This window comes from Cryptomeria japonica, chromosome 1, assembly GCF_030272615.1.
Source record: "Cryptomeria japonica chromosome 1, Sugi_1.0, whole genome shotgun sequence".
NCBI classification, from domain to species: Eukaryota; Viridiplantae; Streptophyta; class Pinopsida; order Cupressales; family Cupressaceae; genus Cryptomeria; species Cryptomeria japonica.
Window position 1 is genome coordinate 678229863 of NC_081405.1, and position 25663 is coordinate 678255525.

Below are 25663 nucleotides of genomic sequence, written 5' to 3' on the forward strand. Positions count from 1 at the left end.
CACCTTAGCCCAGCACGTAGAGCATGCCAACATCATGCTTCAATGCAAGGATGAAGACACTTGATGAAAGGAGGCTTCAAGGCATGAAAGAGGACATTGGCATCATGGAGGGTTTCCACATCAATATCAACACCAAGATTCACGAGTTTGAGATGGCAACATGAGGAGCTAAACCTATTCAAAGCTTTCAACAATGCAATACAAAGGAAGGAGCATCTCAAGGCGCAAGGACAATGTCAAATGATGATCAAGATATTATGAGGAAGAAACAAGGAAGAAACGTAAGACTATCTTGAATTTCTTTCGAAAAGCCAAGAATAGCAATCAGTAGAATAAGGAGAAATCAATAAGGATTGCTTTACAATGAAGGGATCTACAACACGATAGGCCATATGTAAGACATCAATCACCAATGATCAAGGTATTCAAGTCAGAGTTACAAAGGTGATCAAGGTTGGATACATCAAGAATAAGTGGGTTATACATCAAGCCTAGGCATTACAAAGTCTATATCAAACATCATCACCAAGGTGAATTACCCCACGAAGAGGTAGATTTTTGAATCTCAAAGAGGATTTCATCAAAGCAAGCCATTCAAGTCAAGTATATGCACCATGAAGTTGAAGCAAGCATCATCGGTATGGAGATGCAACAAAAGGAGGACCAAGCATCATCAAACATATACTTCATTAAGCACATGGTCACATAAAAGGATCAAGAACTATCAGGAAGATGGAAGGACACAAACGTGATCAAGTAGATAGTTTCAGAAGAGTTAATCAAAGCTAAGGACTTTGATCATCTAGATGATACAATTTGGGAATATGTCCCACCACCTTCATTATGTTGAGAAAACCAGATAATGTTGAGTATCAAGAGATATTGCTCAATCACATAAGCTTTGTGATGATCGACTTGGCAAGTTGAGTTGGCATCCAATCATCGTCAACCTAATCAAGTGAAGCCACATTGACATGTCCAAGTTCATCGTACTTGATTCATCTAATGAATGAGCTAGTGACACATGGCAATGCATCAAAGTTTGTTCAAGCATACCTAGCCTATTTCCTCATTGTTAGAATTCAAGGTGGACATGTGTCCTATTCAATGTAATTATTTAATTGGCCAGAATGGAATTTGTTATAACAAACCCTAATAAGGGTTTCACTGTATTATCGCGGTTGTTGATTTGAGAGTCAATCTGGGTCATTCATTATAATGGGGGTCTATAAAAGGACTAGCCTTTTCATTTGTCAAGGTTAATAGTTGCTAGTCAACAATTAATAGTTCATAGATAACAATTAGATAGCAAGTATAGTAGAGTAGGAGGAGAAAAGAAGGAATTGTTGCCAAGACTTGTTGATTTTAATACATGATCTTCATTGAAGCATGGTGGATTTCTACATGTTGCATGGCTTTTGTTACTTCTCAAGTTTAGATAAAGTTCATTGATTGTAATGGAGAAATGTGATGATTTCTTGATGGAATTCCTGTTCATACTATTTGTAATTTGTTGGTTGTAAGTTGCAATGTACGGTGAGTCTGAACTTCATTAAGCATAAGTTCAATTGTGAATGTTCACTTGAATTGTGCCAGTTTTCGGTATTTGAATGAATGTTCATGATATGAAAACCCTTCGTTATTCCTTAGAAGATTGCATTAGTTTTGTGTAGTTGTTTCTGCATGGCAAAGCAAAGCTTGATTATGGAATCTGTCTATCAAATCATCATCCTTTATTGTCACTGTTCTTAGGATTAGATTAGATCTCTAAACCCTTTATCCCTTTTGTCTTTTATTTTCCAAGCAAGTTAGTGTAGAGTCCAAGTTCCGGTAGAGTTCAAGAAAAACGTAAGCCCCCTTGCGATTCCAGCAAAATCACACCATATTCACTAAGTCTATCCCATGCAATTAAGTTGCATAGTTTGTATTGTAAACCTTGGAGTTGCTTTGATTGATCACTTTGTTTAGCATTAAAAGTTTCTTTGTTCAAGAGATGATAGAATACCTTGGTGTTTTATTGTGTGTTCGCGGTACATTAAAAAACATCAATAGGTGGTTCTAGATGAAAGATAGTCGTCGGTTTGCATGTATGTTTAGTGCATGAGTCAAGGAGGTTGTTTGCAACTTTCTCGTTGAGGAGATGTTGGTATGCAATCATTAGTCCCTCATCATCTCTACAATATTTTCTTGATGAGTTCCTTGACTAGTGGAATTGTTTGGCAAATCGGATTTGGAGTTGATTTGGTGTCTTTGTCTTGAGATCTACATGGTATTTCTTTGTATCTCAATTTGCAAGTTATCGATGTGATGATGAGTTTTCCATGCGTCATTGTTTTGGATCTACAAGTTATGCAGTTGTATGGATTTAATCCACCCATTGGCTATAGTGAGATGACTTGAATGTTGACTGTCTATATCCACAAATCTATGGTCATTTGTGCATTGGTATGTTGCACTGTGATGGGAGGAAGGAATATTAGAGTACCTAGATAGTTATATATAGGGACTTGTAGTGTGTTGTTTAATTTGATGTCATGGACAGCTTCATAACACAATTCAATGGGAGCATTCGATAATGATGATTGGGTGGTTTATCTTCTTGACTTGGGGATATTGGTTCCACTTTATTCTCTGGAGTTGCTAGCATTGTGATTGGGAGTATTGGTAGTATTCCTTATTCAGCTATTCACAACCATTATGACAACTTATGATTGATTAACCAACTACTACAGGAAAGCAGCAACATAATTGTGATTAACTATTTGAAAGAACTATTTGTTCAAACAAAGCACGAGCCATAAGACAAACTTTGGCAAGGCAATTGTGTATTTGTTTGCTCTTCTAGCTATTCAACTGAATATTTCCTATTCTAGGATAAATATGGTAGTTGTAGAGAGAACTTGAGGCAATCTGATGCTATTGCCCACCAATTGAACAAGCAATACCTGCATTCTAAAGTCATTTGGAAAGGAAAAAGTCCTACAGATGCAAGATGACACGATGGCTAATGTTGCATCAAGGCTTATTTGACAAAGTGCAGTTAAATGAGTTCAACACTGGGGAAGTGCAGTTAAATGAGTTCAATACTGGGGATGGTTTTTGTATTATGTGTCATTATCATATATTCAGAAAGCATTAAGTAACTTAGGGTTTTGGGATAGTTTTAAGTGAACCTCCGTTTCCTCTTTATTGCCACTCTTAGTGTGGGCCACTATTAAGGGATTCTTGAATGGTCATGGAAGGTATACAATTTAGTTTGCAGCAATGAAATTCCCTTGGAGGGCATGATGCCAAGCGTTTTTTTTGGGAGTTACCTCCCCACTTGATGGGGAAGTTGCAGCTTTTTAGACAAGACTTGGCTTTGATTGTGAAAGTTATGCTTGCATGATTATGAAAGGATATAAGTTTTACACGTAGGATCTAGATGCTTTCTTTCCTTACCTATGCAGGGAGAGATTTTCCTTCAAATCATGCCCAGCTGAGGTAAACCTCTTTGGAATAATAATAATAAGCATTTCTTTAACAAAGTAAATTATATATAAGAGCAGTATATGAATGGATTTACAAAAGTGTCATGCAGAATGTAGATCTATACCTTGTTACTTAAAAACAGAAGTTCTTCTCCGTGTTCATTTTTCCATGATATAACTTGACCGCCATAGAGCAGGACCTGAAAGGAAATTTTATCAATGCAAGCATTACATTACAGGAGTACATGACATAAACTATATCCAACAACATGAAACATCTCTCCCCTACCAAATAGGGGACAAAGTGATTCTTTTTCAAGGGCTCGTAGAGAACGTTTATCAACATTAAAATATTGAAGCCACAAAATGAATGAATTGCCAAATCATTTAACCAGAAGACAGCTCAAAGAATAAATCAACTGGTTCACCACATTTATCCCTGCCTATTTAGGGAAAAGAATACACGTGTTATAATTATCATCACAAAAAAAATAGAATTTAGGTATGCATATTTTGTAATCATCGTTAAGAACACAATATGTAGTTCAATAATATTCATGTGATGTGTGAATTGCAAGATATTTTTAAAATTTTATTCTTATTTAATGTTATTGTTTGATCAAACAAGTTTTATAGAGAGAGGACTGACAGAGAAGTAAAGGGTTTTAAACAATGGTTGGTGTTACCTATTCCAGTTTGTTTTAAATGGCAACAGAGCCAAATTTGAAAAGTTTGCTACGATTGAAATCGGCATACAGTTGTGGGACCTTTGCTGGGATAAAGGTGTCACAACCTTGCAATCCTAATGTTAATGTCTTAATCTTTTGTATGTATTGTTATTTTGTCTTTTGTGCTTTTTGTCTCTACTTGGGAATGTTAGCATCCCATTTGGAGTGGCATAGATTTCATCTTTTAATGGATTTTGTCCTCACATGAGGATGTAGGCATCCCACTTTTGTCTTTACTTGTTTGGACATGTGTCGACATCTTGGGAGGTTCAAGTAGGTAAGAGCATCTTGACTAGTCTTCCCGACTCTTATGATGTGTAAGAGCATGTAAGAGGGATGTTACATTGAAATCTTGGCCAGCCTTATGATAGTGTTGAACACTTGTCGTGAAACATCTAATGATAGGAGAATGGGGAAAAATTGGATGCCCAAGTCTGCGTAGTCAAATATTCAGTTATGACACTATTGCAACATGCAAAGAATATGCTAATAATAGCTGGGGGCATCTCAGACCAAGGGGGCATTGGGATTTGAATCCAACCAATTTGGGCATCATACCTCCTTGTGGCTTGTTAATGTTTCCAAAACCATCCCATTGTTTCACCTTTTTACTCTTTTATACATTTGTGCTTCGACTAGGAGATTGGATAGGTTGTTTTTCAAGTTGGTGTATAATGAAGTGCTGCAGGAATTCAAAGGGATAAAGTGTATTGATATAATTCATTGTCGAAGGATTGATACAGCTTGGATCTTTCTAGGTTGTTTTTCTGCACAGGTTTCTCCATGTATATCTTATGTTATGATTTGCATCCTCTTTGTAGCTATTTCCATTTCCATTTGACTTATCACGATTAATAAACTTGGTTGCATCAAGTTGTCAACATACTTTCATTCTTGAGTTATATCTTGTTTTCTACATTTGGTATTAGCGCCACGGTTGACTTTATTAAAAAGAGGGATCAAGTGTGTGATTGGGTTTTATGCTGCAATGGAAGAGTGTCATGTTGACTTATAGTTTCAAGTTCTAGGTAATAATGATCATGGAAAGCTCATCTCAGTTGGAGATCAAAAAGTTAAATGGTACAAGTTTTAAGCTTTGGACTAAAGATGGAGGATCTCTTGGAAGAAAAGGATCTATAGATGGCCATGCAAAATGAGAAGAAACCAAACAATCTATCAAATGAAGAATGGGCAAAAGTAAATTAAAAAGCATGCGGAATTATTTGTTTGTATTTATCTGATTATATTTTATTGAACGTTTGTAGTGAGACTACAACATATAAGTTGTAGAACAGAAAAGGAGAGATTTACCAAACTAGGAATCTCATTAATAAGTTATTTATGAAAATAAAATTGTAATCTCTTAAGATAAAGGATGAGGACCCAGTTGCAAAATATTTAAATGCTTTTAATCTAATCTTAGGTAAATTATAGTCAAACGATGTGAAGATAGAAGAAGAGGATAAGTGCATTTTATCCTTATGTTCATTACCTGAATCTTGGGATAATCTGATCCTTGCAATCAATGGTTTTTTATAAATGATCCAAAAATGGAAGCCCTCATTGCCACCTTGTTTACACAGGAAATGAGAAGAAAGATTTTGGAGGGGTTTAAAGATGCATTGCATGTGGGGGAAGATCTAAAGAGAGTCGTAAGGACAAGAAGAAAAGTGATAAGGATAAGTCTAAGAATAGATCTAAGTTTAAGGGGAGGTCCAAGACACTTGGTACAAGTAGATTGAGGTGTTGGAACTATGGCAAACAAGGGCATCTCAAAAGGGAATGTAGGAATATGGAAAAAGTAATGATGATTCCTGTCACATCCCCTCCTGTTTACTCTTATTTTGGTACTTAGTTGTGTTGATGCCGTAGACAGATACTGGTTTCCGAAACAATGATTTTGATGCCCTACAAGATTTTGGTTTTGCTAACAGTGGTTTTCGGTTAAACAATGATGCCCTAAATGGTATTGAATGCTAGAAACAATGGTTTAGCCTAAATGATGCCTTAGTTGAAAATTGCTTTATTTCTTATTTTTGAATATTATATATATGAAATGTTGTGATGTTTCATTTACATTAGTAACGAAGAGACTCTTCTTTTGATTTAATGAATATATACATTAATGTTGGAATGTCGAGATGTCGAACTAACTACTCTAGTGTGGACAAGTGGATGCAGGAACGACTTGGCCTCCAAGAAGAAGGGGGGAAAAAGATATCACTGGGAAAGAGGGAAGCGAAATGGTTATGGTCAATGATTGTATGGTATACAAAGACTGGTATGTACTACCTATTGTCAGCTAGTGTGACCTTGTCAACCTAGGTTTCCCTATTAGGACCATGGGAAAAATGTTCATTAGTGTCTCCAACTTACTCTATGTTCGTTTGTCTAGCCTTTGTACTGGCGTTACATTATCATTAAAATGTACCTTTATATATTTTATTAATTAATACCTTTATTTAGACATGTTTTCGACTTGAGAAGTAGACTCCGAATATATATACGTTTAAAATATATATATATATATATATATATATATCTTGATCAATTTGTTAAATGATTCTAATAAAGGTATATTATTTATTAAATTTAAATTGATTTTAAAAAGGGAATATTTATTTATTTTAATTATTAATTTAATGTAATTATAAAAAATATATATATAATAACTTGGTTGTTTTAATTTCTCTGACCTTATATTCGCTTCTCATAAAAAAATTTATTTATTTTATTAAAACTTTAGCCCGATTGGTGTCATAATGATTTCTTTTTAAAAAAAAGGAGGTTATTCGATACTTCATATGTGTGATTTTTCATTCTTTCGAAGGATAAAATATATTGGTTTTTGGGGTCATAGCTTTAAAATAAAAAATTCCTCCACAACCGAGATTTCTTTCCAAAAATCATGATGGGTGATGGCAGAGATTTAGAGCATCTCCTCCATAAAATATTAGGGTGGCGGAGCATTATAGGGAGTGGGGGGAAGACGATTTAGTACAGGAAAAAAAATTTGGATCCTAGAATTCAGCGGAAGGAGAGTTATTGCTAAGTGAACAGCAGCTTGTTGTGGAAGGAAGGATATTCTATCTCTTGGTAGCTCAAGGTAACCAGAACAATCTACCGTAGCAGCCAGGTCATTCATAGCAGGTTGAGCTGTTACTATCTTCATCACATTTTTCAGGCACGTGAACTCTCTCATTAATCTTTTGTTTCAACAAGGAAGCTTATATACCTGCTGCATAGAAAATTTGTCTATGTCTGTGAAAAGTTCTTCAGTTATAGTGTTGTGTTTCCAGAAAACTTTGCTAGATAATTTTCCTTTAGCAACTCAACAAAAAGCCCGCCCTTTCGTTCTTTCTTTCTTTCCTATTCTGTGTTGCTGTTACTGAAGGAGTCATTTTGTAATTCAAGTACTGGTTTTCTTAATATATATTTACTGTTCGGTAGGGTCCTCAGTCTCAGCAAGAAAATTAATGAGATTATAATTAATACGTGGTAAATTTAAATAAGGGCTTACACTCAGTCAGAAGAAGATAAACTAGTAAGGGTGAGATAAGAATGTTTACCTCACAAGTACAATAAGAAAATCCTTGTGAATTCCCTGTTTTCTAATTCTTGCTAATAAATCTAAGAGTGCAAGTCGGATAGGGTGGAACTGGACCACATGAGAACATGTAGACAAATCCTTGGCCAAGGTGCACTAGCTGCATGTAGCGCTTGTCAGTTCTAAGATTCCAGATACAATCTTAGTCAGGAAATTATACCAGTTAGCAGGTAGCTATAGGGTGTAATTGATTATGACTGTAGGTTCTTACACCAATTCCAGCATGACTTGACATAACCATTTCTTTTCCCTTGCGGAGGGCCGGGCCACTTCAGTTGGAAGTGAGCAAGGGGGATCAGAAATGATCTATGGTTGGGTGGATAAACGCCCAAGTGATATCTTTTTCCCCTCTATGATTCAAAAAGAATTTAAGGATGAGCATGTTTACTAGATGCTAAATGAAAAGTACATTCTAAACCTTTCATCTTTTCCTTTTAATAGAAATTAGTTACATACTTATTTAAGTTTATGTTTCCAATGAACTAATGTTTATTTTATTCAACGAAGAGTATTTCCTTCTTGTACTGAAATCTGTTAAAAAAAATGCATATGATAATGGCATCAGCATTTCATGTTCAATTATTTCCTTTTTGAAAAAAAAAAAGAAAAAAAAAAGTTAAACTAGCCATTTCTTGCTTTCATGTTAGTTAATGTTCATAAACTAGCCGTTATTTGTTTTTGTTTTTGAGTATGTTACAATTCCTCTACAGATAACTCTTCTAATGATTAAGCTATTGATGCTTTTGTGATTTCTGCTAGAATGAACTTTAATGCCTCTTGGTTGATAGATTTAGGTGTATCCTAACACGACTCCTCACAAAAGAGTGGTATTCAGCATATATATCTAATGACAGTGGGCAAGTTTTCCTCAAGAACAACACACAAAAGATTGTGGGTCGAGGGGAGGTAAAATTAATTTTCAATGATGGATGTGTAAAAACATTCAAGGATGTATTATATATCCTACTTAAGCTAAAATTTCAGTTTCTGTATCTAAATGAATGATTCAAGGGTGCATGTCACTTTCAAGAAGAGTGGTTGTAGGTTGAGTAGAGAGCACTTGGTGTTGGCTAGAGGCACTCATTGTGACACCATGTTCAAGATAGAAGCATCTTCTTTATATAAGTGTATTAATATAACCAATAATTCTATATATTGTAAATTATGTCAATACAAGATGGTTCACATAGGTGAAAGGGTCTCAAAACTCTCATAAATAAGGTTGGTTGATAGTTTCGCTACTAACATTTCCAATTTTGATTTTTGTGAATAGTGTATAGCATGTTAGGGTTAGGCAAATTGGAGGAATAAATGATATTAAATATAATGCAAAATAAAAAGAGGCAAAAATAACAATTCACAACAATACACATATTTAACATAGTTCACCCGATACGAGCTACATCCACAAAGAATTAGTTGTGCACTTTCTTTTATTATCTAACGAAGAGCAAATTACAATCTAATGATATTCACATTCCACAACCATTTCTTTATCAGGCCTTTTTGGCAATTTATGAAGGTCAATTTACATACCAAAACAATAGCCAACTCCTTTATTAAATAATGGAAAAAATAATTGCTTTGGGGGCACTACCCACAAACCCCTATTGTGGGCTACACCCCTGGGCCACCACTAGGGGGCATCCTACGCCCCACAAGAGAGGCTCTACCCCACTTGCACTCCCCCATTAATTGATTTGGAGGAAAAATGCAGCTAACAAAGTCACCGGACTTAAATCCCAACAACATGATCAGTTGCCACATACCAACATGGCAAACAATATAGAGTTTTATTCAAATCAAGTAGCACTAAACCTAAACAAAGTTTGGTGGTTATTCATAGTGTTGTATTTAGTTCAATGGATGTGCCTTCAATTGGAAAGTCTCACTGCAATGTTTCATTTATCAATGTTTTCTTTAAATATACATGGGTTTACTTTCTAAAACATAAGCTTCTTGTATTTTCTACATTCAAATAGTTTAAAGCACTTGTTGAGAAATAGACAAATATGATAATAAAGGTTTGATGAACGGATCATGGTGGTAAGTTTTGTCTTATTTTCCACATTTTGCTTGAGAGCACATTAAAATCTCAAGTTGCTCCTTCTCCAACTACAGAGACAGTTGTTGTACCTTCATTGATTGACACTCCTATTCCTGTTAAGCAAGATAATTCAGTTATTTGTCTTCTTGATTGGGATTCCTATTTGACAAACATTGCTTCATTGTCTGTGGAGTCTCACATTTCAGATTTGGGAGAAACATTTGAGAGTTTATCTCTCCTATTTGATGATAATTGTGATGCACCTATTGTCAATCTTATTTGTCTTTGGAGCTTGTTCAAGATTAGTTTTTAGTGGTTCCTTGTTTGTCACCTTCTATTGTGATTGAGTATGCACCTGCTTGGTTTGTGGCATCATCTTCCAAGGTCTTGGCAACACATGATCAAATTTTAGAGACATCATCATCCTACATTTGGATTTCGCTTCCTACAAATTCTTATCCAAAATAGGAAGTATTCTTGCATTTGTACTTGGTTTATCTTCTCCCCAAGGGGAGAATTGTTGTTTGCGGAAATTGGACTATGTTTTGTCTTCAAGAACTCACCATTTCTGCAAGACATTATACATTATGAGGGTATGTAGTCTCTCTCTTTCCTTCCTATGGAGGGATACTTGATTGTATATACATGATGTATGTTGTTCTTGGGGGGTATCATTGAGTCCTCAATGCATCATCTTGTAATTTTATTTTCCGTCTTTTGGAGACAAGTTTTCTCCCACTGGGTTTTCTCCTTTTCTTCGTTTCTGAGTGTTGCATTGGTTTGTACATGAGTACCTAATCAGTCCTAGTTGTCGGGACTCATTCATGCATGCATTTTGCATTCATCATTAGCTCTTTAACTTATGCCTAAGTTAATCTTAAGGGGGGTTGTTGGAGTAATTAGGACATTTAATTATTTATTGATTAGGTCTTTTAATTACTTTTTTACTTAAGCTAAAGTTAGGTGCTTTTTATCATCTAGAGTTTGCTTTTCTAGCATTGGTTCTAGCATGTAGTTGAGCTTAATTTAGCTCATATTTTGCATCGCTTTAGTTCTCCTAATTTTAGCATTAAGGTTTGCACCTAGCATTTCATTCATCCTTTATAAGGATTCATTCATTCATTGTAATTGTATCTCCAATCATTCAATGTGCAATAATACAAAATTCTTTGGTTTTATAGATCATACAATCTTTGCTTGATCTCTTTTGTGTGACAAGTGTTTTGCTTGCAAATGATTCTTGGCTCTTGTAGTTGATCATCAACTTCTATAGTTATTTTGTGAGATCTATCAAGTTTTGGGCCACTCAATCAAAGAATGTCCGTATAATTAGAAAACCAATAGTACACATGTATTCTTCGCACAAGGCAAACAGTCTACTCCAAGTACAACACCAAAACCACAACATAATAATGCATCCCAGGATGGCATCGAAACAAAAGATCTAATAATGATAGATTCAATAACAAAAACAATGGAAATACAATAGGATTTAAAAGAGCATCTTATTCTACAATGCAAACAATGTAATGAGTGGGGGCACTTCGCCAAAGCCTACCAAGGTAATCAAAACAAAGTTGAGCTCTTGTACAAATGGTGCAAACCAAGAGACCATGAAGATACTAACTACCTAAAACAAAAAGGGACTATCAACATGATTAATATAAAGCAACAAAACAATGAGGTTCTAGCAATCACAAAAGCACAAACTAAAAAGGCATTATATTTGAACCCACATATAGAGAAAAAAAGACGATGTGAGGCAAAAGATGGAATGGGGCAAGCAATGGCAAAAGAACAATGTTGCTCTAGCGAGAATACAAGTACTTCCACAAGAATCCATTCAAATCAAAATATCACAAGGCAAGTATTGCGAACTACTATACCCATCACGATGGCAACTCTTTGGCAAAGCATGCCTCATTTAAGGACTACAATTACTACTACAATAGAGAATAACCCCCATTGCATAGTGACCAAGCAATATACCTGTTGTGACCATTTCACACATCGCCCCATTTAAATGGGGACCCCCTCTTTTTGCTTTTGTTTTGCCTGTTCTTCTCTCTGTTTTTAGGGTTTTGTGTGAGTGAGTGAGTTGTCTGGGCTAGGGTTAAGCCGTAGGGGTTTCTCTTGGATTTTTTCAAGCCGAGTCCAGTCAAATTTTGAAGGTTATTAAGCATCCTCCCGAAGATTGCGATTTTTGAAATAAGATGAGCCTGTCAGGAAGTCAGATATGTCTCAGGTTAGGTCCAGTCAGGGTTTTTTGAGGGAAAATTCAAATTTTGTCTAAGTGTTAGCATTTTGAAGATGGAATTGTATATTCTTGCCTAGGTAAGTTTTGATCAAATTTTGGAGGCAGAATGATGCCTGAAACAGAGAAATCGCTCCTGTCCTTCACTGGAGGCTCAGGGCAAATTTCATTCTAAGTGCAAATTCTTGTTTGCGAAGGCTTGCTAACTGGTTCCTGGCCTTAAAGATGACCTAATTATGCCTTGTGAAATGATTGAAGATCTAAATTGTGGATATTTTAGCTTAGAAAGGTGAAATCGCCCCTGTCCCTCTCCCAGGGACCAAGGCGAAAGTGTTTTTTAGTGCATTTTGGTCTCTGACTTTTTTTAATTTGTTTTGTGCAGGGTCTCCAGGAGAGCTAATTGGACGTGACTTGACGATTTTAAGGATTTTGAAGGTTTAAAAATGATGAAATTTGAAGGTTTAGGAAGAATTCGCCCCTATCCTTCCCTGAAGGACCAGAGCGATTCTCTTTATGCATACCTTTTTTGGACCTTTTTCGGACTTGAACTCTTGTTCATAGCTTGTAAGAGGGTGATATCTTCCCCAGCAAAGGATTTTCGAGATGAAAAGTGAAACGATTTGGCCTAGAGGGCAAAATTCGCCCCTGTCCCTCACTGAAGGACCGGAGCTTGAATTTCAAAATTGCATTTTCCTTGCAAGATCAAAGTGATTTTACGATTTGAGGAGGCCAAGGTAAGTGTGTTTTGTCCGTTGACTATAACTTGAGTGGGCCACAAGGGAGGGAATCAACCCAAAAGACAACAATCGCCCCTATCCCTCACTGAAGAACCAGAGCGATTTCCTAACAAGGCAAAATCTCTTGAAAAGGTAAGGCAAGTTTCGTATTTGAAATGAATGAAAGAGGGCGTAATTGGTCCATTGAAGATAATTTCGAAGGATAGCAAAGCACAGATAAGTTCATAATTGCAAAATCGCTCCTGTCCCTCTTCAGGGGACCAGGGCGAAAGATCTAAAAGACTACCTCTTCTCTCCAAATTGGGACGAACCTAGGCCAAGGCACAAGTTTGGAATGATACTTAAAATGTTTTAGGGTGGAATGGACTTGCCAGGACCACAAACTTCGATGGCAATTGGCTAAAGCGCTCCTGTCCCTCACCAAGGGACCAGGGCGAAATCCCCACATATGCCTATTTGCCTAACATTTTGAAATGCTATTTTTTGTTTTCAAGACTCAAGAGCGAGTGGGGAATGATACTTTATGCTTGGAAGACAATTGGAGGTTGATGTGATCGAGAGTTTGTGCAATGAACTAAAAGGCGCTCTTGTCCCTCTCCAAGGGACCAGGGCGATTCTTATAAAATCAACAAATTTTCCTCCAGAATCACGCCAAGACAAGGTGGTGCAAGATGAGATATACCATTTTAAAAATGGTGAACAAGGAGTTGCTTCCAAAAATTGACAATCCTAGGCTCAAATGCAAAATCGCTCCTGTCCTTCACTGGAGGACCAGGGCGAAAATCTTGGGAGAGCCTATTTTGCCTTGAGGAAACGAGTTAAGCATGCATAGAATGAACAATGGAGATCATTGCTTCCCCCCCAACTTGAATTGGCAATTCAAAAGATAAAGATCAAGGACAAAAAGTGAGAAATCGCTCCTGTCCTTCACCAAGGGACCAAGGCGAAAATATCCTAAGGCATGTTCCTTCTAAAAGCCAAGTGAATTAAATTCGAGACTCTTATAAAAAATACCATTTTGGGCACCTAGGATGAAGTTTTGAACATGGAAACAAAAGATGCAAGGCTTAAAGTACAAGAGCGCTCCTGTCCCTCTCCAAGGGACTAGAGCGAAGTTATCAACATTCATTATTTTTTGCCTTATTTTAACAAATCGCACTAGATGCCAAGTTCGCTAAGAAACTTCGAAATATTTTAAAAATTTTAATTAAATTGGCATTTAATGAAAAGCGCATAGCATTTAATAATTAATTTTGAGCCTTGGAAAATCGTTTTTTTTTTTTTATTATTAATTGAGGCATTCGAAATTAATTATTATTAAATTAAAATTTAAAAGAAGAGCGCTTGAGATATCATTTTCATTAGTTAATTAAGTCGGCCTCCTTCTTTTTGTTTATTTTGGCCTATTTTTCACCAAGTCGACCTATGGGAAAATGAAGTGGTGAGCGCCTATATAATAGGGGTGTGTTGAGTGATTTTAATCAATCATTCATTCATTGTATCAAGTGCGATTTGGAGAAGCTAGGGAGAAGTGCGAAATCTGGTCTAGCTGGAGTGAACTTTGTTGGAGGCTAGAAGTGGTGGAATTGATGCTCGTGAGGACTAGAAGAAGGCGCATTTTGCTAAAGGAAGGACTTCAATCTACATTTTGCCTAGCGAATTCTCCCTATTTTTGCATCGTTTTTTAGAATTAATTCTCAAGTGGAGGTATGGCGAGATCATCCTTGTCCCAATATTAAAATTTTGAATTTTGAACTTCAAGTTTTTTCGAAATTGCATAGTTAATTAGGAAATGATAACTCAAAGATTTATCATGAAGTTTCCTAATTAAAAGCTTAAATCTTCCTTTCCAATCTATATTCCTACGTTGCAAAATATATTGCTCATTATGAAATGTTGTGTAGGTGTCAGGATGGCGACCCCAAAGGCAGGAGCATCCACTAGTCGTCCAGCTCTCATGAAGGAAGATCAAAGGAATGAAGAATTGGAGACCAAGATCGTGTCAAAGTGGAGCAACATTGGAGATACCAACTTAGGGAACTTCAGTGTGAAGAAGTTTCGAGAGGTCCCTTATATTGGAAAACCATCACCTGTCGCAAAGAGAATAATTGAAAGTGGCATCATCAAGGCGGCAGGTTTCCCTCCAGCAGTCCAGTGCCATGAGCTGATGATCGAGTGTGCCCGTCGTTATGACCCACAATCAAGATCAATCGTGTCCAGAGAAGGGAACACTTTGGCTTACCTTTCAGAAGAGGCTATAAGTGAGGCTCTCCATCTTCCAGAACATAAAGATATGATTTACAAAAGCCTAGAAGGAGCTAGGTCCATGTATGAAGATGATCCAGACACTTGCTTGAGCATTATCAATAAGAATTGGTTACTCAAAAGTCGTCCTCGCCTGAGCAAGATTCCCAACACACCACATAGGATCGACTTCCAGGAGGAGTACAGAGATTTAATAACTTTGCTCAATCGAGTTACAGGGGCTCCTCAGGCCTTCTATTTTGAGAAGTGGATGTTCTACTTCATCCAAGTGATAGTTCAAGGAAAAGGAACAATTCATTGGGCTAGAATTATTAGCCATTGCTTGGACGTGCAGTTAAGGAGACTGAAGGCTACCAAGTCCTTCCGAATAAGTTCATACATCATATATGCCTTGATCCGGAGTTTCGAATATGCAGGACTACCTCACAGAGGAGTGATCGGAAGAGGACCCGGAGAAGTCAGGGTTTGTGAATCTTATGTTCATTTGCATCACCCACCAAGAAGTGACTACAAGTTAGTCAATGATACCTTTACGATGAATATCACCAGGATATTGCAAGGCGGGATTCACAATCGGTTATCTCAAGATGCACAAGAGCTTGTAAAGAGGTATGGTGCTTGGTTCATCCAATTTCAAAAGTTTACATATATTAGAGTTCATGGGTGTCCTTCACCTCCCTATATGTTGCCAAGATATCCGACAGATAGGATGGTGCTACTTGAGGTGACTAGGCAGTTGGCGGCTTATGCGAAGGCATTCAGACACAGGCATGGAAATGGAATTCCTGTGCTAATCATACTAGGGAATTCAGTTGAGGTATGTCCTAATGCTCTAGCCTTGGATGATGCAGAAAGGGAGTTGGCCTTATATTCATTTTCATTCTTTGCTTTGAGGGAGAATTTTGATCCTTATGGGTATATAGAAGAAACAGTTGGTAGAAAGTACAAGCACGAATGTCAGGTAGAAGACTTTTGGATGAATCTCTCAAGTGATCTAGAAGTAAAAAGAAAGATGCATTCCAGATTGCCTTTAGATTTCATCAGGAAATGCAAAGTTTACAGAGTGGCAGATCAAGCTCAAGACAGTGGCAGACATCTCCAATCATCTTATGACCGAGAAGACAAAGCAGTGAGGATAGATTGGAACGAGCCTGAGGTTTTGGACTTAAAAGCTTTGATGGCTCCAGTTTTGTCATATACTCACAAATGGGTAGATATACAACATCAAAAGTTGAGAGATCTGAATGTACCAATAACTTTTACTTTGGAGGAAAAGCCAGGAGAGGGAGGAGCAAGTGCAAGTGAAGGCAATCCTCATCCTAGAAGTGCAAGTGAAGGCAATCCTCATCCTAGAAGCGTAAGTGGAGGCAATCTTCATCCTAGAGGCGCGAAGAGGAAAGAAAGACCTGAGAAAAGGGAACCCTCCAAGAGGAAGCAAGAGGCCAATCGAGATCGCTCATCCGGTACATCTTCTCGACATGAAAAAAGGACAAGTTAGGATGTAGGACAAGAGAAGAGGGTACCTGAAGTCGAGGAATCTATGGAATCGATGGTACAGAATGATAAACACGAAGAAGGGCAGGCATCTCAACGTTCATCAAGTCAATCTCCTCAAGTTAATGAGCTACATGAAGACAAGAATAATGATGAAGTGACATCTCCTCTCCGAGAAGAAGAACCATTGCCTAAAGAGATACAAGTTAGAGGGACAAGATCCGCCATTCCAGATTGGTTGAAAGAGAGACTTACAAGGGTGATCGTGATCGAGGATGAAGATAATGTGATTGACTTAGAGAGCCTTGTAGGAAATTCTCAGGGAGTAACAGAAAGGAGGAAGGCCACCAAGATGTCCAAGATGATCAGAGATGAGACAGGGTCCAGGAAGTTGCAGATAGCTACACCAGCAGTGGACAAGTATGAAGGTGAGATCCTGGCAGAGGAGTATGATGTAGAAACCTTTGAACTTGGTCCACTCACCGCTGAGCAGACACTGGATGAGGCAACCGATTCATTTGAGGCACTTAAAGACAAGCTTAAAGAAGAAATGGAAAGAATAGAAAGCTTGAGCGAGAGGTCGGTGCTTGGAGAGGCTACTTTAGCCATCTCAATCAGCCTTTGGGACGTCAGGATGCAGCAATGTCTCCCGTGCAAGCACTTCCCCTTGAATCGGTTGGCGAGGCAGAAAGAGTTAAGAGCTTGGTTCAGCTTATGAGCTCTTGGATTGACAAATCCCATACCGTAGCCGTCGAATTCGCAACAAGAATGATGCAGACCACCCATCGAGCTATCCAGGTCCTTGAGATCATTCACAACCTAATGATAACAGTAGCCGCCTTTGCCCACACTAGAGATGTTATCATTCCTGTTCTACAAGTAATCAGGCAAACACCAAGGAAGATCCTAGTGCAGGAAAAGATAATGGATGGAGGAGCTCATAATTTACTCCAGTGGTCAACTCTACTCCAGATGAAGGAAGTTCTTTTCGAAGACATCAGCACCAAATGCAATCAAGTTGAGGAGGTCATCCATCCAATTCAGGACAAGGTGTTTGAGGTGTTATGTTCTATTCTTGGCAGAAGGATTGAAGATGAGACAGATGTGAATCTTCAAGAGTTGGAAGAAAGGGTCAAGGTCATCTTTTGCAAAGATGAGAGTGTTATCACAGATGAGCAAAGGGATCAAATGTTCGCTACTATGCTCCTGATTGAGAAAATCAAGGAACTCGAACCTGGATGGGATGTAGCTCTTCTCAAGGCCTTCGATCAAGTTATCCACTTGGAAGAACGAATGAGGAATCTTCCCGAGATTCCTATTGCTGAGATTGAAGGAATTGTGTCCAAATTCATTGCATATGCTAAGAAAGAGCATTGGAAAAGGAACAAGGTTCTAGAAGAGAGGTTGTTATAGATGATGTGGCACCTTAATTATCATTGGTCTATGTTTCCTAGATTTTTGTGCCAATTAAATATTTGGCTATGCATTTAATATTGTTCAATAAAAGGGGAACTTTTTGTAATAAACCCTAATTAGGGTTTAGGTGTTAGAATCTCAGCCGTTGATCTTCTTTTGATCTGGGTCGTTCATTGTAATTGAGGATGCTATATATACCCTCACTCATTTTCATTTTTGTAATGATAGAAGTAGAGATTAAGAGGAGAAATAGATATTAGAGTCAGATAGTTAGAAGTTATTTTGTAGCAAGATTGAGCATTGAAGAGAGAATTTCAAGCAATTGTTGTCTATTTTGGCTTTGAGATCAATAAAATATTGAAGTTATGGTGTTTTATTGCAATTCTTGTGGCTACTTTCATGGTTGCTTACTTTCTTGAATCATTCTTGGTTGAAGTAGTATTTAAATTTGAAGGACTAAGTGTTGAGCTTGATCTTTGGTGAGATTCACGTTCCAAACCACTAGCTTCTTGCTGATTGTAAGGATGCCTTGTGTGGTCAACTGGAGATATTTGGATTGCTTAAACCTTCAATCATTATTGAACCATTGATATGTACCTTCATGGTAGTGTCTATGATTCTTGATGAATTGAAAAAAATCATTAGTCACCTTAGAAGATCGCATCAATTTCAGTAGAGTTGTTATTCCTTGGCAATACTGAAATTGGTAGAATCTTACCAAGTCTAGCCTACATTGAATCATTCTTAGGATTAGATTAGAATTCATCTCTTGCAAACCTTACCTTTTGATCTTTTGAGAACTTGTTAGTTTTAGGAAATCCTGTTCCTACAATTCGGAAACGTAAGGCCCCTTGATGAAACAGCATTCACAACAACCACTGGTGCTTATCCACACGTAGAGACCCTACATCAAAGAACCTTGGAGTCATCCTGATTGATCCTTTTTTGCGACATCTTCAGCAATCAGAGGCTTTATTCAAGAGAGGATAAGGTACCCTTGGGTATTTTATTCTGTGTTTGATTGTGTACAAAACACACGTCAACAATACCCCATGCTACTAACAACTAACATGACAAAAAGACCTGATGCAGTACACAAGGAAATCCTTGTAAAGACTCTAACAAACACAATCATTAATAGAAAATCAAGAGTGAACATACTTCTCAAAGATGCATGGAAGAGACTCAAGAAACCCACCACCGAGCCACCAACCTTCCAATTGGTAGTTGACAATCAACAAGTAATCAATGTGTTAGGGGTCCTACAGGCCCAGAAAATACGAATAGGAACCCGGTTCATTTATCTTGAATTTCCTTGTTATTTCCCTACATAAAAAGGCATATGATGCATTATTAGGGCAGGAAGGGTTGATAGCAACCAAAGCCAACCAGAACTAGAAGAAGAATACAATATCTATTGAGAACAAGGGAAGAAAGTATGTAATAGATATAAGAAATCAAGTAGTGAGTGAGGAAGCAGCTCCCTTTGTTTCAAACTTGGACTCAAGGGAAATGTGGGCGGAAGAAGAAAAAGGGCCCATGGAGCCGAATGAAGGAGTCTTTGATCTGCAACATTGCTCTACAAATGTAACAAGCTCCCTCAACGGACAATTTCACTGGGAGCTAGAAGGCTAAGTTATTCCAACCAGATTGTAAGATGATACAAATCATGGAAACTAGGGAGGATGAGAAAGACAAGTGAAAGATGCAAGAAGATCGTTTGACACCAACAAATCATACATTTTTGGTTTAGCATAATAATTTTTATTTGTGTAGTTGACAAGCTTAGCACAATGTACATTCTAATGGCGTGTAAAAAGACTATTACAAGAAAAGAAGCAGCTGAATTATTCTTTAAGAACATATGGAAACATTTTTGGGCTACCTAAGTCCATTATTTTTTATAATGATAAACGGCTTCTAGGTAATTTCGGTCTACATTTTGGAGTATGATGAACACAAAGTTAAAGAAATTATAGTCATTCACCCACAAACAAATGACTGCACAGGTGGTCCATAGAATGAATCACTTCCATACATTTAACACTCATACAAGAAACTTAGAGAGCATTGCATTTTTTACTAAAATATCACCATTTCAAGCACATTTGGTATATTTGCCTTCCAATCCACTTGATGTAGCCTTTGATAAGCAAGATGAATAAGTAGGGAAAGATGATAAGCTAACTAAAGCATCAAAATCTGTTGAGAGGATTAGGAAAGAACAACAAATGCGTAAACAAACACATGATCAACATAGAAAGGAACACAAACTCAAAGCGAGAAACACAATTTGGCTTTCTTAGTAAGGACAAACTCCAAAGACAAGCAAAAAAACATATGCCATTAAGTTATGGACCCTTTCACAATTTTCAAGGACATAGGTGAAAATACATTCAAACTTGATCTTCTTCACAAAAAACATATGCCATTAAGTTATGAACCCTTTTACAATTTTCAAGGACATAGATGAAAATACATTCAAACTTGATCTTCCTCCTTTTGTGAAGATACATTCAATTGTAAATTGTGAATATTTGCAATTGTTTGAGCCCTCTATGCTTGATGAAGATGAAGAACAAGTACTAACCTCTTTAGAAAACTTGGGGGTGGAAGGAAGGACCATACTCCATGAGGATGTGGCACAAAAAAAAGAAAACATGCAAATAATGAAATAGAGTTCCTGAGACTTGGAAGATTGGACTCAAAGATTAGAATGTAATCGAAGCCAAGTGGTATTCTAAGGAGAGTGAAAAATTACCATTTCCTCATTTGTTGTCTCATTAAGTTTTTGTGGGGCCAAAAGCCTTCCCAAGAAAGGAGATGTGATCCAAAAGGATCTAGAAAATACATGTAATATGAAACAAGAATAGAAAATAGGTTTGAGGTACAATGACAAGTGTTTAACAATATTACAAACCATACTAGACACGGATAACAACACACCCAAAAAGACAACAACACAAGTGCACTAGTTTCCACAACCTTACCAACAGTAAAATTCACAATGTGAACCAAAAAACATTTCAACATCTAGTGATTGTTGATCTACACCCAAAACCCAGGAATACTTAATTGTACATTGGAAAATCTATAAATACAGTTTGTATGGAAGCATTGCAATCGTCAATAGTTGGAGAATTTGAAAATTGTTGTATGTTCTATTCTTGTCAGAGAAATAAGGAGGTAAAATTGCCCGCTTACTGCATCTATCTCTTTGCAAAGTAATAAAGGAGAGTAGCAGGGCACATTGCCATTAGCAAAACTGATTTTTCCTCCACATTGGAGATTTTCATGTTTGTTTACGTTTGAAGCATACTAATTCCTTCTCTTAACAATCTGAACTTTTCATTTGCAAAGCAAGTGGGAGAGTATTAAATATTTAATTGATTTCTAAATTCCAAAGTAGTGGTTATAGATCACATTTATTTTGAGATGGTCTTAATTTTATTTTGGGATGCCTACACTAAATTTAAGATGAATGGTGAACTTACTGAGTTCTCTGATCTCAAAAAGTGTATTAAGTGGGGTTGTCCTATTGCCCCTTCCATGTTCGATATTTCTGTTGAAGCTTTACCTTTCTTCTTAGAAATTCATCTCTTGGTCCCCCTTTGAGAGGCATTGTGTTTACTAATCAAGATAAGTTAGTCAAAGCTCAATTTGCAGATGATACTTCTCTCTTCTTGGTGCTTGAATAGAATACTTTCATATAGTTGAACAGTAGACTTAGACCTAGTTACATGGTGCTTCCAATTATGAAATGGATGTTCATTAATATGTATTGTGAGGTTAGGATGATAAACTAGTAGATTAGGTAGTTTGGATGCACTAAAACAAGGGTCATCCTGATAATCTTATTCATTACCAAGGTATCTCCTTTGCTCTCAGACTTTGCTTTAAGGATTGTGGCAGTGGATTTTTGAGCTATTTATTAAAAAGGTCACTAAATGGTAGGGAAATAAGTTATCCAAAGGTACAATGTATCATATTTATTATAATATTTTTGTCCTCCTCCAATATTTATTATGCTTCTTGTTGTTTGTTTAGCAACATTCATGTTGAAAAAGTGCATAAGAATGATTAGAGATAAAATATGATCTGATGGTAGAGGGATGAAGATGAAACATGAAGTTGCTTGGGAGATATGCAACAAACCTAGGGGGTTGATGATCTTGATTTAAAGAACCTCAAGTTGCAAGATATTCCCCCTTTGCAATTAAACATATTTTGGGATCCTTTAATAGTAGTACACCCTGGAAAGCTTTGTTCATATAGTGAATGGTGTTCAAAAGGGCAGATACAAGTGGAAGAGGTTGCATGGATTGCATCATATTTATTTGTTGTTAGGTTATATCTCGGCTAAACATGCAGGCTCCAAGGTTGTCTGCTCATTATTGAGGGTCTGAGATTCAGTAAATTGTTTTTTGATTGGGAGACAACACTTCCTTGGTTTCATATTGGATGTGTATATATCTATTTGGTGAAATTTCTCTTACAGAAAAAAGGTTGCTGCAAATATTGGAATGTGCTTTGCTAGATCAGTGTTTGCTAAAGGCAGAAATTGTAAGTGGATTTCCTCAAATGAACTAAAAGCTGTCAAACATTTGGTATGAAACACAACACATAACTTATTGTACTCTCCTGTTTGTACCTTAAGATTTCCTGCTTCTATGCTACAAGTGAACTTTGATGCTAAGATTTGGGGCAAAGTTAAGTGGATTAAGGATCTTTTGCGAATATTTTGTAATGGTAAATGGATCTATCTTGAAACCAACTAAAAGTTATCTACCACATTCTTGAAACACAACACAAAGTTTATTCATTCTCTCTAAGGCGTTCAGGCACCATCCAAGATAGGAATGAACTTCGATATTGACATTTGGAGAAATATTAAGTGGATCAAAGGGCAAATATTAAGTGGATCAAAGGGCCTCCTTTATTGGAAATTTCTTCTAAACAACTTGCACAGAAGTTTATGAGAAACTTGCATTCGCCCAGAACATCTTTGGTGGCTTTAATCAGGAGTGATTTGTTGTTGATTCTCATGAAGACGATTAGATAAGTTAGTTGTCATGTGGATTACTTGTACTGAATATATTCAAATTTATTTTCAATGGTTGATACTAGATAAAAAGCTTCTTGTAGAACTGTCCTTGCTAAATGTTATATCTTAGTAGGCCTCTGCTCTTTATAGAACACGGTGGCTTGTTCTTTCTACTAAATTATGTGGTTCCTATGGAATGAAAGAAAATGCAATGTGTATTCCAAGGCAAAAGAAGGCTACCCACTGAATTCATCAGTGAAGTCACCATTCTTGGTGTGGTTGTGCAAGTTGAGGTGTAGATGAAGATTAGATATAGATTCCAGAAATCGAATTGAGAAAGGTTCCTAGGAATTGTCACCTTCATATCTACAGAGAACACCTAGCTAAATTATGAAATTTCCCAAGAATTGATATAATGCCCAAGTGGATATGAGATGTTTCAGATGATGAAGTAGATATGGATGCTAAAGGTTGGCATGTCCTGCAAAACAATTATTTTGAACAAGCTGATCCAGGGCACAAACAAAGATGAGCTTAATGGGAAAGCATAGAGTAGCCATGGTGAATGAGCAGATGAACAAACAAGTTTTATGGGAAAGGGTGCTGATCATGTTGAGGGTGTTGTGAATAATACTGGGATGTTATCCAAGCCTCTTAGGCTACAGCAGAAGGATTAGAAAGAAGGAATTTGAAGGCCCAAGAATAGTTCAAAAATGATTGTCTTCAAATTCTACTGGGTTTTGAGCTTCTGCTAGTGAAAAAACATTTTATGTATCCTATGGAGGAGCCCAAAAAAATTAAAAAATAAAACAACCCTTCTGTCCCTAACTTGTAACATAATTCTATCTGAAAGTCCCTAAATTAAACGACAAAAATATGGAAATGTGGATGAATCATTATCAAATCAGAAGAGAATTCTTTCCTCGAATAATATTTTAATATATTTTTTATATTTATAACTGTTTATAAATTATTTCCTATAATTTTAAAATCAATTCCTAAAAAAGTAACTTGATACCTCTAAACATTCAACGAGCATAGTATTAAGGATATCTAAATCTATTGAGAGTGCAATTATTTATTTTGACTAACCTCAGCTCTTCTTTCCTTCCCGACAACCTTGTGTTCAACAGATCACTTTGTATACATACAAATATTTTTTTTAAAACAATCCAGATGCCAATGGAAACGAAAACTCAATTAACACTGGAAAAAAAATAACTGAAGTGATAATAAACCAATTTAAGTGAATGAACCTTTAGAAAAATTATTTTCTAAGTTGACCGTCCAAATACAATGGTCATATATGCTAGTCAATGGGTACGAGAGATACTTAATATGCAACCAAAAAAATGATAATTATAGCCTAAATATGAAAATGTACGGAAAACGGGAATCTTGATGCGTTGCAACACATTTATGAAGCGCAATATTCAGCACACAGTTATTAAATTGAGCAGTCAATTTCACATATTTAACCATACCGACTCTCAAACTAAAGGTAACTAATTTAACATTCCAGACTTTCAATTAAAACTGAAATAGTTCTCCTTATTGCTGAAGTTTTAGCATTACAGAGGAATTCCTAAGAAATTAAGGCGTGCATTATATTGACTTCAAAGTAATTCTCAAAATTCTGAAATCTTCTTCTTGCAGATGAATCAAAGAATTACCGTTAGAGTTCCCATAATAGTAAGAAACAGCCGAGATATTAAGCCATGCATTGCATTGACCCATAATTCAAATTAATTGGTAAACATAAAAAATTCTTCTGGATATACCTGTGTAAGAGAATTCGTCTTAGACATTATTTCTTTTAAGCAGTTGTATCCAGAAAAAATCTATATATCTACGTATAACCCAACCTAAATCAAAAAACTTTCGAACTATACTTCCCAAAGATTTCATGAACGAGAAACATACCTGAGCAGAGGATCCCCTTGGCTCCGTCAAAATTATCTTCTCCAGTCCGCTGGAATCCCGGACAACATTAACCGTCATTTTATCCCTTGTTGGAAAGGGAATTTTCAAGCTAAACCCCCTCGGAGCTATGGCTGCGAAATTTCTTCCCTAACAAATAGACAAGCTTGGTGAAGAACTATATCATACAGATCTCCATAGTAATATCGAAGCCAAAAAAATCTCAAGCAAAGACACCGCTACATGCAGAAAACGACATGTCAATCAAACCCTACAAGCTCTCGCCCGAAACGTGTCGAAGCTCATTCTTTAGCTCAACTTAAGTCAGATTAGTTGCAGAAACATCCAAAAATAAATAAAAACCGCAAAAATTTCTCTACTATATCCAAAATAGCGGCATAAATTTCAAAAGAAGTGACGTAGAGTAGAATCTACAGTACGTTTAAGTAATTCAGCACGGGAACAAAATAAGACGAAATTTTTCTGTCAAGCTTACAGTGCATAAAATTACCCTCAATTTTATCCCAGTCAGTCATACTTTCAACGAATTGAACAGAAGATCACAGTTTTTGCAGCAAATATTTGACAAAAGCTCAGCCAAGAAACGAAACCAAAGGAACAAAAAGCAACTATAACTTACGCAACCGCATCGGAATTAATCAAATCCGTTATCAAATTCGA

The 25663-nt window shown here is 36.7% G+C and overlaps 1 protein-coding gene across 5 annotated transcripts in view; it reads right to left on the minus strand.

The window, feature by feature from the left end:
- The window catches only part of LOC131030329 (putative glucose-6-phosphate 1-epimerase), a 35625-nt gene that overhangs the window by 9296 nt on the left and 666 nt on the right, over positions 1-25663 (minus strand). For 2 of the 5 annotated variants that reach the window (XM_057961067.2, XM_057961071.2), the window contains exons 2-3: positions 24986-25132; positions 3596-3670 (exon numbers count right to left, since the gene is read on the minus strand). In XM_057961067.2, the coding sequence (XP_057817050.1) occupies positions 3596-3670; positions 24986-25063 (153 nt within the window). In that variant the 5' untranslated portion in view covers positions 25064-25132. Of the gene's footprint in view, positions 1-3595; positions 3671-24735; positions 24844-24985; positions 25222-25663 lie in introns of those variants that run through there. The other 3 variants (XM_057961070.2, XM_057961068.2, XM_057961069.2) reach the window with 3 other exon arrangements.